This window comes from Nannobrachium achirus, assembly GCF_963921795.1.
Source record: "Nannobrachium achirus genome assembly, chromosome: 13".
NCBI lineage: Eukaryota > Metazoa > Chordata > Actinopteri > Myctophiformes > Myctophidae > Nannobrachium > Nannobrachium achirus.
The window spans coordinates 61,342,155-61,355,633 of record NC_137833.1 but is presented as its reverse complement, the minus strand read 5'-3'; the positions used below and the strand labels follow the sequence as shown (position 1 = coordinate 61,355,633).

The 13,479-nt window shown below is 41.2% G+C and overlaps 1 protein-coding gene across 1 annotated transcript in view; it reads right to left on the bottom strand.

Moving 5' to 3' along the window:
* Positions 1-5,872: 5,872 nt before the first annotated feature.
* The window catches only part of cdt1 (chromatin licensing and DNA replication factor 1), a gene marked incomplete at both ends in the record, with an annotated part of 8,878 nt that continues 1,271 nt past the window's right edge, over positions 5,873-13,479 (bottom strand). The window contains 9 exons of the mRNA XM_080740890.1: positions 5,873-6,036; positions 7,330-7,531; positions 8,265-8,447; positions 9,038-9,235; positions 9,472-9,572; positions 10,509-10,654; positions 11,322-11,516; positions 12,216-12,544; positions 13,120-13,287. Coding sequence (XP_080597016.1) covers positions 5,873-6,036; positions 7,330-7,531; positions 8,265-8,447; positions 9,038-9,235; positions 9,472-9,572; positions 10,509-10,654; positions 11,322-11,516; positions 12,216-12,544; positions 13,120-13,287 — 1,686 coding nt within the window. The remainder of the gene's footprint in view (positions 6,037-7,329; positions 7,532-8,264; positions 8,448-9,037; positions 9,236-9,471; positions 9,573-10,508; positions 10,655-11,321; positions 11,517-12,215; positions 12,545-13,119; positions 13,288-13,479) is intronic.

Here is a 13,479-nt window from a genome sequence, read left to right as displayed (position 1 = left end):
GACATTTTACATGACGATTAATTGGCACTCAAATAATTGTGTGTAACGATTTAATTGTGTATTTGTTGTTGACAATTAGATTTCTGTTTGGCTTTTAGGCTTTGAAGTTGCACATGACAATCATGACAACTTAAAGGAGTAGTTCACCACTTTTCAACCTGTCTTCATATAATAGGTCCTCACTAATGTTCATGATAAAATATCACAATTTTTTTCTACTCAGTCCAAGTCTCCTAGGAGAGCTGTGGGAAGTTCAGAATCCATCGTCTTGTGACATCATCATTTTCCAAAAAAAAAAAATTAATCAATATTTTTGAAAAAAATATTTAGATTTTTAATATCGCGAGAACAATGGCTTCCACTATAAAATTGCAACTTTTCAGGAATAGAAAGCCTGCAGTTTCTATAAGCTGGATTGGTAATCGATGATGTCACAAGACTATGGGTTTCTGACCAGCCCACAGCCCTCCTCTGAGAAAAAAGAAAAAAAGAAAAGCTATTTTTGAGTGAGGACCAATTATATGAACATAGGTTGAAAAGTGGTGGAGTGCCCCTTTAAATATACAAAGAAATTACTGACATATTTGACACTTTTATAGTATCAGTAAAAGAACATTGATAGTGGAAATATGATGCGACTCGTTGTGAGCTTGTAGATCTGCTATTTTCACTACTTTTTGAAAGTATGAAACTATATTAACATTTCTCATGGAAACGAGTATGACGATTATGTAAAATAATTGCAATTACCTCAAATAATTGCAATTACCTCAAATAATTGCAATTAGACAATGTTTTAATTGTGACATCCATACTATTCATGGGTTGCAATTGTAGTCCTACCCCCACCATGTTGAGGACCAACAGTTAATGACCAGCCTAAGAAAAACGCACCACTAGAACATTGCCAGTTGGAGGCTATTTTCACTTTCTCGTTAGTTTGTTTGAATTTGGACAAAGGATAGGTGTTTGATGTCTGACTGGCACAGAACTAATGCTCTTCTACTCCAATCAGAACAAATGTGTTGATCATCAACATGGCAGGTGTAGGACTACAATTGCAACCTATGAATACGTTTATGTTCCCACTACGTGCTGATAGTGGATACAGTTCAATAATAACACAAACCTGTAGACAGGGCTGATCTGTAACTCGCCACCATCCTGTTACAGGCCAGTTCCATAATCAGAGCTGGCTTCTTCTCAGCAACGAAGACGTTCCGCAGAATCCTGGCCAGCTCCGGCAGACGGGACATCATCAGAAGGCGCTGCTCCTGGACGGGGTTCCGTGTCATGGCTGCCTGCAGCTTCTGCGCCTCCTTGGCCCGAATCTGTGAACAGAACAGAACCATCTGAATGAGCACTGTGCTGTTAAATTGACCAAAACAACCACCTGAACTGGTCATTAAGGTGAATCTGTCAGGTGTCAACACCATCTGACTGGGCACTATGCTGGTGAATCTGTCAACACGACAACCATCTAACTGGGCACCATGCTGGCAATTTGTGAAATCTGTCAACACAATTGTCTGAATGGGCACTACGCTAGTGAAAGTGATGACAAATTATGCCAACTCTGCCCACGAGTGACAGCCACTTCTCTTTAGCTATTTGAGTTTTAGCAATTCATACATAACGTTATTAAAACCAATAAGACGCCTCAGGGCGACAAGCGACCTTGCTCCCAATTATTTGCCATCTGGCCAGTGATGTATATCGGACCAGTTACCCATAAATGGAGACCCCTGGTACCCATATATGGAGATCCATGTATGGAGATATGCTGTGAGAACCCAAACATGTTTACTCAGTTTGAGTTATTTGTTATGTGAAAGTCCTATGATGTCTATGTCATCTGACTGTTAGTGTGGTATGTGGCTGATGTGGCCTCCATATATGGGCATTCCCATGGGCTTAATATTGATGACATCAGGGAACTCCATATATGGGCATAAAAGGGATTCTGCGCACTGCACGCACCTTTTAGTGGTCTGCGCTCTGCAGACCAACGTTGGCAGCCCGCATGAAAATTAGTTTTTAATTTATTGTATATATAATATTCACGAATAGAAAAATGATAAAATCCACACACCAGTATGATGCTCCAATTTCACGACAATTTCATATGTAGGCCCCATCTATTGGACAGCCACTATCTTGCCGATCTCTCGCTGCCATCTCTCACCTACTGCTTTGTTTGCGAGTAAATAAGCAAACAGTACTTGGCAGTTAACAACCCAGTCAACAACCCCCCCAGTCTGTCAACCAGGCACACCAAACTTGTTATTGTTACTATTAAAACCTCCACCGGCTGTCTAGCCTGATTTCAGACTCTGTGCTGGAGCTTGAGTCTGACATTGGGGACATTGTAAGAGATTTCAAAGGGGAGGGGATTTAAAATGTGAAATTCCCAATCACAAGACATCTGGTGTGAGGGGTTGTGTTTGACTTGTGTACACAAAACATTCTCCCCTCCCCCTCCCCTCTATGACAGGCATTGTCTTTGATGTTTCATTGATTAGAGAGAATCACTAACAAGCTATTGACACTTGTATGGCTCAATCACTGACTGCAGTTCAGAACCCTTTTGAAGTTCAAAGGGAGCAATTAAGAACTCTGGTGAGTCACCCCCCCTCCACTGTATCTGTTGATTTTCAAAAGTTAGACCCACCCCTCCTCGGTCTTGCATTGATTTCATTGGTTGGTGCGCCAGATCGGCCAGGACACCGACAGAAAGTCATGCGTCATATGCCACTTCCAGACCAAGAGAAGCAGTCCACTCAGAGAGTGGGCGGGTCTATTGGCTGGAGCCAGGCAACCGGCTGTCTGTCAGTCAGTCTGTCCGTCACGTCACACTTTTGGCCCTACTCTTATCTCCGGCAATGTTGCCCCTATCCATGCCAAACTTTGCACACACGCTCCTTGGCTGGCAAACCACAATCTCCGCCCCTGGTTTCTCATATGCCCCTCTTCTAGTGCCACCATGATGTTGCTATGTCCAATTTGTGCATACATGCGACCTGGCGGTCGTTTATCTCCCGATTAAGGAGTCTTACTTGTGGTATACTACAGTATTGACGCCTTTAACCCATTTATATCTGAGGTCGATTCTTTTTCTTTCTGAAAAACAAAGTATACTGTGGGTGTAACAGGTCCAAATTGGTTAATAGGCTTGTCATAGATTTTGCAGGGCAGTCCCAAATTATTTATATTTCTCCATCGTCCCACATTTCAATGATAATTGAGAGATAACAGCCATAAGTCATTGTCAACCCAGAATTCAGTGTCTCAATGAGGTGCTGCTTAATATTAGGATTGGTGGTCCAGTTCTGTTATCATTTCCAGTAACTCTGCATGATGTGCATGTGATGGATTGGAAACTACATATGGACAGCCGTGTGTAATGGTCAATCCAACCATTGCGTAATGTGGCCATTAGTTCCATAGTGATTGAGATGTATACAATCAGAATCAGGCAGACGTTCGAATGAATAAATCTGACGAAAATGTCTGCTTATTTCCGTCCTTGTTATGTAGTTTTATGACTAGGATTTTAGCACCTTTGTGTTGGGTCTCATTCACAAAGCTCCTCAGGCCATGTGTACATGGTAGCCTTATTAATTTATTTAGGCTGCATGCTAAACCAGTGGTTCTCAAACCTTTACATTTCATGGTCTCCCCTTAACTCTGACAGTATACAAATGGAACCAAATTAACCTGTTAGGGTCCATTTATATGCAGTTAGAGTTACTTGTATGGGTCAATTTAGACCCCCACAAAGTCCCTGGAATCCACTTTGAGAAACACTGTGCTAAACTATTAGAAATTCGCATGAAAGATGCATAAGTGCTGGTACTACTGGCCATGTACAGTACTTTGTATTGTTTTGGGATTTTAAGCCATGGAAATGAAGAGCATTCCTTTCACTTCATTGTCAGTTTCACTGCTTTCGGTGTTTTGAACCTACTGTAAAGGCTTGGACATGAAACGCATTCCATGTCAGTTTCAAGGCAATATGATACATACCAATTGTGCAAATATAAAGAGTTAAGGCTCATTCCCACTGGGCCAGATAAACAGATACAAAATATCTGTCTATTGATACAGATAAAAAATATATATGTCAGTTATCTGTATCTTACCATCCACTTGAATGGAGACAGATATTTTTTATGGGTTTATCTGGCCCAGTGGGAATGGGCCCTACACTGTAGATTGAAACAGTCATTTAATTTGTAATAAACTAGCCGTGTCTTATTTGCAATGAGATTTACAGATGTTGACATTGTAATATTAAATCAGATTTGTACAATTTCTGTTGAAGTAACGGTTGACAATGAGTTCATAATGAACACCATATTAAAGTTTGACTTTATACAAATATTGCTGCTCAAATCAATCTGTTCCCACTTCATTTCCTAAGATTGTCAAGCCATAATAGCTTTTGTAAGGGGGAGATGACCTGTCAGAGGACTGCAACTTAAGATAAATGTGCATATCCCTCAATGTGCATATCCCTCAATGGTAATCTACTAGTACAGGGGTCTTCAACAGGGGGTCCTCCAAATCTTTGAGTGAAAAATAGCAGATCTACAAGCTCAACGCCTCCCGCTGTGAGCTAGATTGGCTATTTTTGGCAAAAAGCTTTGGTGTAGAGGGGGAAAAAAAGAGCAGACTGAGTAGAGTGAAATGTGAAATTTGGGGAAAAGAGCAGACTTTCAAGCGGTTAAATATCGGACAACACTGAAATAAATACACCGAGCTGTCAAACAATTAAACTATGGATAGGTTGTGGGTCCTTGCTTCTCTCTCTCTCAACTAAGAAAGGTTGTGGGTCCTTGCTTCTCTCTCTCAACTAAGGGGTCCCTGACCTGAAAATGTCGAAGACCCCTGTACAGTATATTAAATAGACAGTTGTGAGACAGTTAGTTTTACACTACTGAATACTGATGTGTCGTTGCAACAGTAATCCTGCTCAGTACGAGAGCCCACCGTCTTGAGTAGGCTGCTGTACTCTCCTAGAACATAACGCCCTTCACACCGTCTTTTCTGGGACAAAATATTTGTCAAATCATTTATTAAATCCACAAGTTTTACTTTGAACTGAAACAGATGTGACATTATTCAACAATTGCGAGGAAGAGTCTATAGATAAACAAAGCAGTACCAGAATTCACAAACGCAATTATAACGGTACATATTAAAACATGTTGCACTAATGTTTCAGTTGTCAGTATTTAACTTGCATTAATCAGCTAAAGCCAGTAAAAATATATACAAAAAAAAAAAAAAAAGGTATTGCACATTAGCTGCCATTACACTACCATTACACAGGGGTATGGAAGCTATGAACGCTGCCTTTACGGTAGTTCAAATTCAATCTCTTTTTTTGTTAAAATAAGTGTAGAACAGACATTGTTCAGTAACAGGGGTCTCACTCTCTTCAGCTCTTAGTAAAATAAATCAGGGAGACAACAGGAAAACCGCAAAAATGTTAGTGATCTCACAAAATATTAGCATACAAAATTGGAACCCTCTCTCCCGATTGGATGAGATTGGTGTCCCACCTGAAAATATATTTTGTGTCAACTAAAAGGTGGGAGAAACAGGGAGGCCCTTGTTACTGAACAAACCCTATAGCTATGACTTACGGAATACAACAACTTTGTTTTAAGCAAAAATATCACTTACAGCACCTTTAATACTAAAACACCTGACGAATCATCTGTAGGTTGCAAGATATAAAAAAATCTGAGAAACCCAAAAATGTCTGGCTTCTTGTGAAGGTAGATTCCCCATTCGAGTAAGAGAAACTGGGGCTCAAACGAGGTCCACGCAAAACGAGTCTCAATGGGAGGAGAATGGTGAGCCATCAGTGCCTCTCCTCCTCTTTCAGCTTGGCATTGAGTTTGTCCACAACAACGTTGAGTTCCATGCTCTTAGTCAGTTTCAGGTACATGTCCTTCCTGATGGGGTGGACGGCTAACCAGTCAGGGGCCAGCTCTGACAGCAACCGGAGGTGTTTCTCCATCTCTCCTGAAAAGAGAATGAAACCAATTAGACATCATTTACAACCGTCTTCATCTGACAATATCACGGTCCCTACTAGGTAGAATCTCCAGAAAAGTGTGCAATATTGAATATTGATGACACTTCCTCTGTCCTATCATATACACTATTCATTAGGGCTGTCGCGATTATGACATTTTACATGACGATTAATTGGCACTCAAATAATTGTGTGTAACGATTTAATTGTGTATTTGTTGTTGACAATTACATTTCTGTTTGGCTTTTAGGCTTTGAAGTTGCACATGACAATCATGACAACTTAAAGGAGTAGTTCACCACTTTTCAACCTGTCTTCATATAATAGGTCCTCACTAATGTTCATGATAAAATATCACAATTTTTTTCTTCTCAGTCCAAGTCTCCTAGGAGAGCTGTGGGAAGTTCAGAATCCATCGTCTTGTGACATCATCATTTTCCAAAAAAAAATATTAATCAATATTTTTGAAAAAAATATTTAGATTTTTAATATCGCGAGAACAATGGCTTCCACTATAAAATTGCAACTTTTCAGGAATAGAAAGCCTGCAGTTTCTATAAGCTGGATTGGTAATCGATGATGTCACAAGACTATGGGTTTCTGACCAGCCCACAGCCCTCCTCTGAGAAAAAAGAAAAAAAGAAAAGCTATTTTTGAGTGAGGACCAATTATATGAACATAGGTTGAAAAGTGGTGGAGTGCCCCTTTAAATATACAAAGAAATTACTGACATATTTGACACTTTTATAGTATCAGTAAAAGAACATTGATAGTGGAAATATGATGCGACTCGTTGTGAGCTTGTAGATCTGCTATTTTCACTACTTTTTGAAAGTATGAAACTATATTAACATTTCTCATGGAAACGAGTATGACGATTATGTAAAATAATTGCAATTACCTCAAATAATTGCAATTACCTCAAATAATTGCAATTAGACAATGTTTTAATTGTGACATCCATACTATTCATGGGTTGCAATTGTAGTCCTACCCCCACCATGTTGAGGACCAACAGTTAATGACCAGCCTAAGAAAAACGCACCACTAGAACATTGCCAGTTGGAGGCTATTTTCACTTTCTCGTTAGTTTGTTTGAATTTGGACAAAGGATAGGTGTTTGATGTCTGACTGGCACAGAACTAATGCTCTTCTACTCCAATCAGAACAAATGTGTTGATCATCAACATGGCAGGTGTAGGACTACAATTGCAACCTATGAATACGTTTATGTTCCCACTACGTGCTGATAGTGGATACAGTTCAATAATAACACAAACCTGTAGACAGGGCTGATCTGTAACTCGCCACCATCCTGTTACAGGCCAGTTCCATAATCAGAGCTGGCTTCTTCTCAGCAACGAAGACGTTCCGCAGAATCCTGGCCAGCTCCGGCAGACGGGACATCATCAGAAGGCGCTGCTCCTGGACGGGGTTCCGTGTCATGGCTGCCTGCAGCTTCTGCGCCTCCTTGGCCCGAATCTGTGAACAGAACAGAACCATCTGAATGAGCACTGTGCTGTTAAATTGACCAAAACAACCACCTGAACTGGTCATTAAGGTGAATCTGTCAGGTGTCAACACCATCTGACTGGGCACTATGCTGGTGAATCTGTCAACACGACAACCATCTAACTGGGCACCATGCTGGCAAGTTGTGAAATCTGTCAACACAATTGTCTGAATGGGCACTACGCTAGTGAAAGTGATGACAAATTATGCCAACTCTGCCCACGAGTGACAGCCACTTCTCTTTAGCTATTTGAGTTTTAGCAATTCATACATAACGTTATTAAAACCAATAAGACGCCTCAGGGCGACAAGCGACCTTGCCCCCAATTATTTGCCATCTGGCCAGTGATGTATATCGGACCAGTTACCCATAAATGGAGACCCCTGGTACCCATATATGGAGATCCATGTATGGAGATATGCTGTGAGAACCCAAACATGTTTACTCAGTTTGAGTTATTTGTTATGTGAAAGTCCTATGATGTCTATGTCATCTGACTGTTAGTGTGGTATGTGGCTGATGTGGCCTCCATATATGGGCATTCCCATGGGCTTAATATTGATGACATCAGGGAACTCCATATATGGGCATAAAAGGGATTCTGTTAGTGTGCCATCACAGTGAAGACAGAGTGTGATGTCAGAGCGGCAATGTGGTTATAAAACTTCACATATTAGCCCTTGTATTGCACACAGGACCTACCCTCTCCAGCAGAGACTGAGACACTCCTTTGAGAGCACTTGGTGTCTGAGTGGTAGCAGCAGATGTGGAGACAGGTGTGACGGTCACTGAGGGGGAAACGAGCGTGGAGGTCTGGGGAGGGATCTGCTCTGCCGCCCGCGTGTCTGCTGTTTTCAAAGCCATGTTAGCCAGGGCCTTCTCCATCTACACACAAACACATTTCAAAATGAAAATGGTCAAAACATACATTCGTTCTTAGAGACAAATGGCATTTTAAGAAACATTTCTACTCAATTTATGCAACAGATTTATAAGAATATTAGATCTACAAGCTGTATGAATGAGCGTGCAGATTTTCACGCAACACTCTCATACAACAAAATATAAAACGAGGCTTAAAGGAGTAGTTCACCCCCAAAATTACTTTTTTTACTATTGATTACTCACGCTATGGAGACTCAAGTTCAATAATATTTTTTTGTATTTGTCACATTCCTAATTCAAAACAATTCTAGTACATTTACTGCCATGCATCCAGACTCAATGGGGATAGATTCATTGTAATCAAATTATTGTTTTAGGAATGCGACAAATCAAAAAAATATATATATGGTCTCCATGGTGTGAGTAATCAATAGAAAAAAAGTCATTTTGGGGGTGAACAACTCCTTTAATATGGTTAATATTAAGCCCTATAAAGATGTTTTCATGTCGATACATTGATATTATATTAATAACCCATGCTACTCGATAACTCAGCTAATTGCAGCGCTCTAATCTTGAGGCTAGTCTACCTTTGGAGTCATGGGCGTCATGAGTGTGCGAGCCTTGTCCAGAACCTCCTGGGCCGTGGAGAGTTTATCAGTGTGTGGCGGCTGAGGCAGGGGGCTGCACTCCACTACTGGCACCGTGTCCACGTTGAATCGCGGGTGCCAGCGAGTCAGCAGGTCATCTGGTACCGACAGTGGGGGAACCGACGAGGACAGAAAGGTCTGTGGACAACAAGACAGAAAGAAAGATATAGTGGGATGCAGACTGGATAGAATGGTCACATATAATTAAAACATACACTCAGCTTCCAATTAAAGCAAAAGCTGACAAAAAAAAGAAAGACATCTAATCTTTACCAACTATTATATCCGAAACCTCCTAACTCCAGTTCAAATGAAAGCGTACTATGGTAAGAGATAATGGTTCAAATGAAATGAAAGCAGCAGTAATGACTGACCCGGTGGTGTTGTTTAACGATGGACACCAGGTTCTGGTGGAAGGTATGTCTTCTCTCCAGGAGGCGAGAGGCTGAAAGGAGAGGACGAGCCTCATTCTGGTCTGTAGGGGAGGAAAACATCCTTAGTACACAAGACTTTACTGGGACGTGTCACACAATTAGGAATGACAGAAAAACACAACACCACTTATGGAATGAGAGAAAACAATGAGCAGCACTGTCAGGTAGTGATGGGTCGTTCACGAGTGATTCGTTCATAAGAACCGAATCATTAGCAAGACTCGTGAATGATTCGTTCACGTTCTTAAAATGTTAAGAACGCTTCTTTCACGCCTCCCCTCCGCCTCCCCGCTAAAATAAAAGTACCTCCCCGCAGACCACCTCCCAATCCCCATACACTCAGACAGAGTGAGCTCAGGCAGCATGAAGACAATGACAACCATTTGAATTTAAACAAAGAATGTGTTATGTTTGATGTTCCTGGACAAAAGACAGTTAGTGACCCATTCGCACGCCACATTTACATTTTAAGTATGAAAGGAATAAAGTAGATGCACGTGAGTCCAGCCTCTTTGCCAATCAACAGACTGGAGTGAAATGAGTGAACGGGCAGTAATGGTTAGCGTACTTAGTGCCGCATAATTTACTATGAAAAATACACTTCTTCTTTCCGTGTCATTGGGCAGTTACTGTATATGAGTTTTACATTTCTGTACACAGTCCTTTGCTTTGTTATTGAACTCTACAAGATCGTTTAATAAGGACTAGTGTATAGATCGTGCAATATAGGAGACATGTACTGTAACGCATTGACCTCATAATAAAATCTAGTAAAATATGTCCATCTCTCCTCCCCTCTCACACACAGAAACATTCTTTAAGTTGAAGAAGAGCGTCAAAATACAATTTCAGATGGATAGTATAAGTTCTTTACCTAAGCTCAAGTAGTATCCCCTCCAAATCGCTTAAATCCCACCCATGTGAAAACATAGCAAGACAGCCGTGGTGGTTCAAGGTTAGTGTTTGTGTGTGCTCACCAGATTGAAAGACAGGCTCTATAGTGAGCTGATAGCTTCCCTTCTTGATGTTGTACGAGAAGGTGGGAATGTTCTTCTCCTGTCTGAAGGTGTAGGCATCGGGGAAGACCGTCTTTATTTTACTTAGATGACTCTCCTCAAAGCGTCTGGACAAGGGGGCGAGACAGACACGAGTTATCAAATGACGTCAAAAATGCATTTGCAATCTAATCCACCACTCCAAATGCTAGGCCAAAACCACTACAATGAACGTTTTAATACCAGGGGTGTAGTTGTCCTGATTTAAAAAGAAGCAAACACGACTGAAAGTTCCTATGATTGGCAGCTAGTTGCGCTGTTCTGGCACCAGAAGCAACCACAAGCAATGTTCTCCATAGGATTCCACTAATTTCCCCCGAACTTTTACATTTGATTTTCTTACCTTAATAAACATTGTCATAAATACTTTATGGTTCCTGTTGCTAGTTTAAAGCCTCGTTTCAATCACCATGATATGCATTTTAATTTATGTTATTTTTGATGTTATAGCAGGGTATTCTGTAGGAGGGGCTTGTGATCATAGGCTTGTGATGGTTCTTCTTTGTGTGCTTTATTTTCGGCAAGCTCAAGATAATGTCCCGTGTATCCCTGCGGTTACACGTGACCATTGGCAGCCAATAGCATTCCTCTGGTACCATTAAAACAATGATGGCGACACCCATACCAAGGTCCAAAAAAGCTTCATTTTTGCTGCTTGGAAACCAATGGCTTCCCACTGTCCATATATTTTCAGTCTATGTTTAATACGAGTTGATCTGGCAAACTTCCACCTACCTGTGGGTCATGTCCTGAACGCCCTGTTTGACCTTGGCGAAGGTCGCCGTCTCAGAGCGATTGTAGAGCATGCTAATGATGGTGTCCATACTGCGGAATATGTCAGCCAGCAGCTTGTACTGGTAAGGCAACGTCAGACCTGGTGGCACCGGCTCAGCTAAGGTGTGGTAGCGCTGGTAGCCAGGTAGATCATCACTGAGGAGAAGAAAACACAAAATATCAGCACAGTGACATGGATGAGAAAGCTTGAGTCAAGTTATTTGTGGGATGACAGCCCTAAATTTAACACTTATTAACTCTTGAAAAGGGCACAGAGTGACGCGCTGCGAGCTTGTAGATCTGCTATTTTAGAAAAATCGTGAAAATGTGTCTTGAATACTCCTAAGGTTTTTTTTTTGAAAAACCCATGTCAGCAATCTGGCTAGCCATCGTCAAAGAAAAGGTCCCTTTCACTTAACTGGAGCTCAGCTAGTCTGTTCGAGAGACTACCGTACCGTGTCAGTGGTTCTCAAACGTTTTCACGTGAAGGACCCCCCAAAATGATATGTATTTGGCCACAGACCCCCCCCATCTCAAAATATTTAGTTCCAGGGACCCCCCAGAAGCAAAATTTAAGTTACAAACATTCGCTTTAAAAATACATATATTCAAAGATTTGCACACATTTTCATGACTTTTTCAAAAATAGCATATTTACAAGCTTGCAGCGCAGCACAATGTGCCGCGCTGTGAGCTTGTATAGGATATCTGCTATTTTTCAATAGTTAAAGCATTCAATAGTCCAAGGCCTAAATGGGCTAAAAAAAGAAAAAACTCCCTCATTGAGGACATTTGCAATATTTACATTATTTGAGTACATGGGCACATTTGAGCATAAAGCATTACGCTACTCACCCTTCCTGTGCCTGAGTCTCACTCTGCTTGCTCTCCTGTCTCACTCTCTCCTCCTTTCTCCTCTGCACGCTGGCTACTAACTCCTTAGCCCTGGACAGAGTGGCCTTGAGGCCTGGAGCATCCTCCAGCACCTTGGAAATCTGGGTTTTATCAACAACAACCGGGGCGGTAGTTGTGCCACCGTCAGACGCTGGGACAGTGGTTGAGGAGGAGGAGGGTGAATGTGTGGCTGGAGAGACATTGGATGCAGGCTTGGGCAGTTTCTCTGCCTGTTTCTTGATCTTCTGAAGGCGAGACTTGAGTGCCGCAATTTCCTCTTTAGACAGCGTCTGACAGACAGAAGAAAATGATAATCAGACACTTGCTGAATGAAATAGCAGTTTGTTCTCACATAGGGCTGTCACAATTATTACATAATAATCCTCTAGTCACAATTATTTGAGGTAATCGCAATTATGTTGTATAATCGTCATAATCATTTCCATGTTGAGAAATGTTAATATAGTTTCAACACTTTCAAAAAGTAGTGGAAATAGCAGATCTACGAGCTCACAATGCGACGCGTTGTGAGCTTGTAGATCGGCTATTTCCACTATCAGTGTTATAGGCCTATTTTAAGTATAAAGTTGTCAAATATATCATGTGCAACTTCAAAGCCTAAAAGCCAAACAGAAATGTAATTGTCAACGACAAATACACAATTATTAATTATTAGTTAATCGCAATTATTTGAGACAATTAATTAATCGTCATGTAAAATGTCATAATCATGACAGCCCTATTCTCACATTTATGCTGATAACAAAATTTCAATAACTACACTTAATTTCTGCTCGTCACTCATTTGACTCATGTTTATTTAAACATTTTCAATGCTCAATTGCTATTGGGGCAGAAATGTTACCTTGCTGCCCTGTTTTCTATCCTGTTTGGCAGTGTCTTGTGTGCTGCTGTGGGCCGAGCTTCTAGCCGTGTGGTGAACTTGACTCTTGGTCTCTTTTTGGACTGCAGCCGACTGTGGCGATGGGGCCTCTGAGACATGTTTGGCGCTTAGCGAGGGCTGAGGTGTACACTGGAGACAGAAATGAGGACAGCAGGAATGTATAATGTTAGAAACCATAATATGATCAGTTTTGCATTCAACATAAAACATTGGGGAATGGCATGATTGTGAAAATGTAACAAACTGTGGCCACACAATAAACACAATACACAAGTCTGAATGCTTAATCAAGCTGAGATCAACCCACTCAGTCATCTGTGG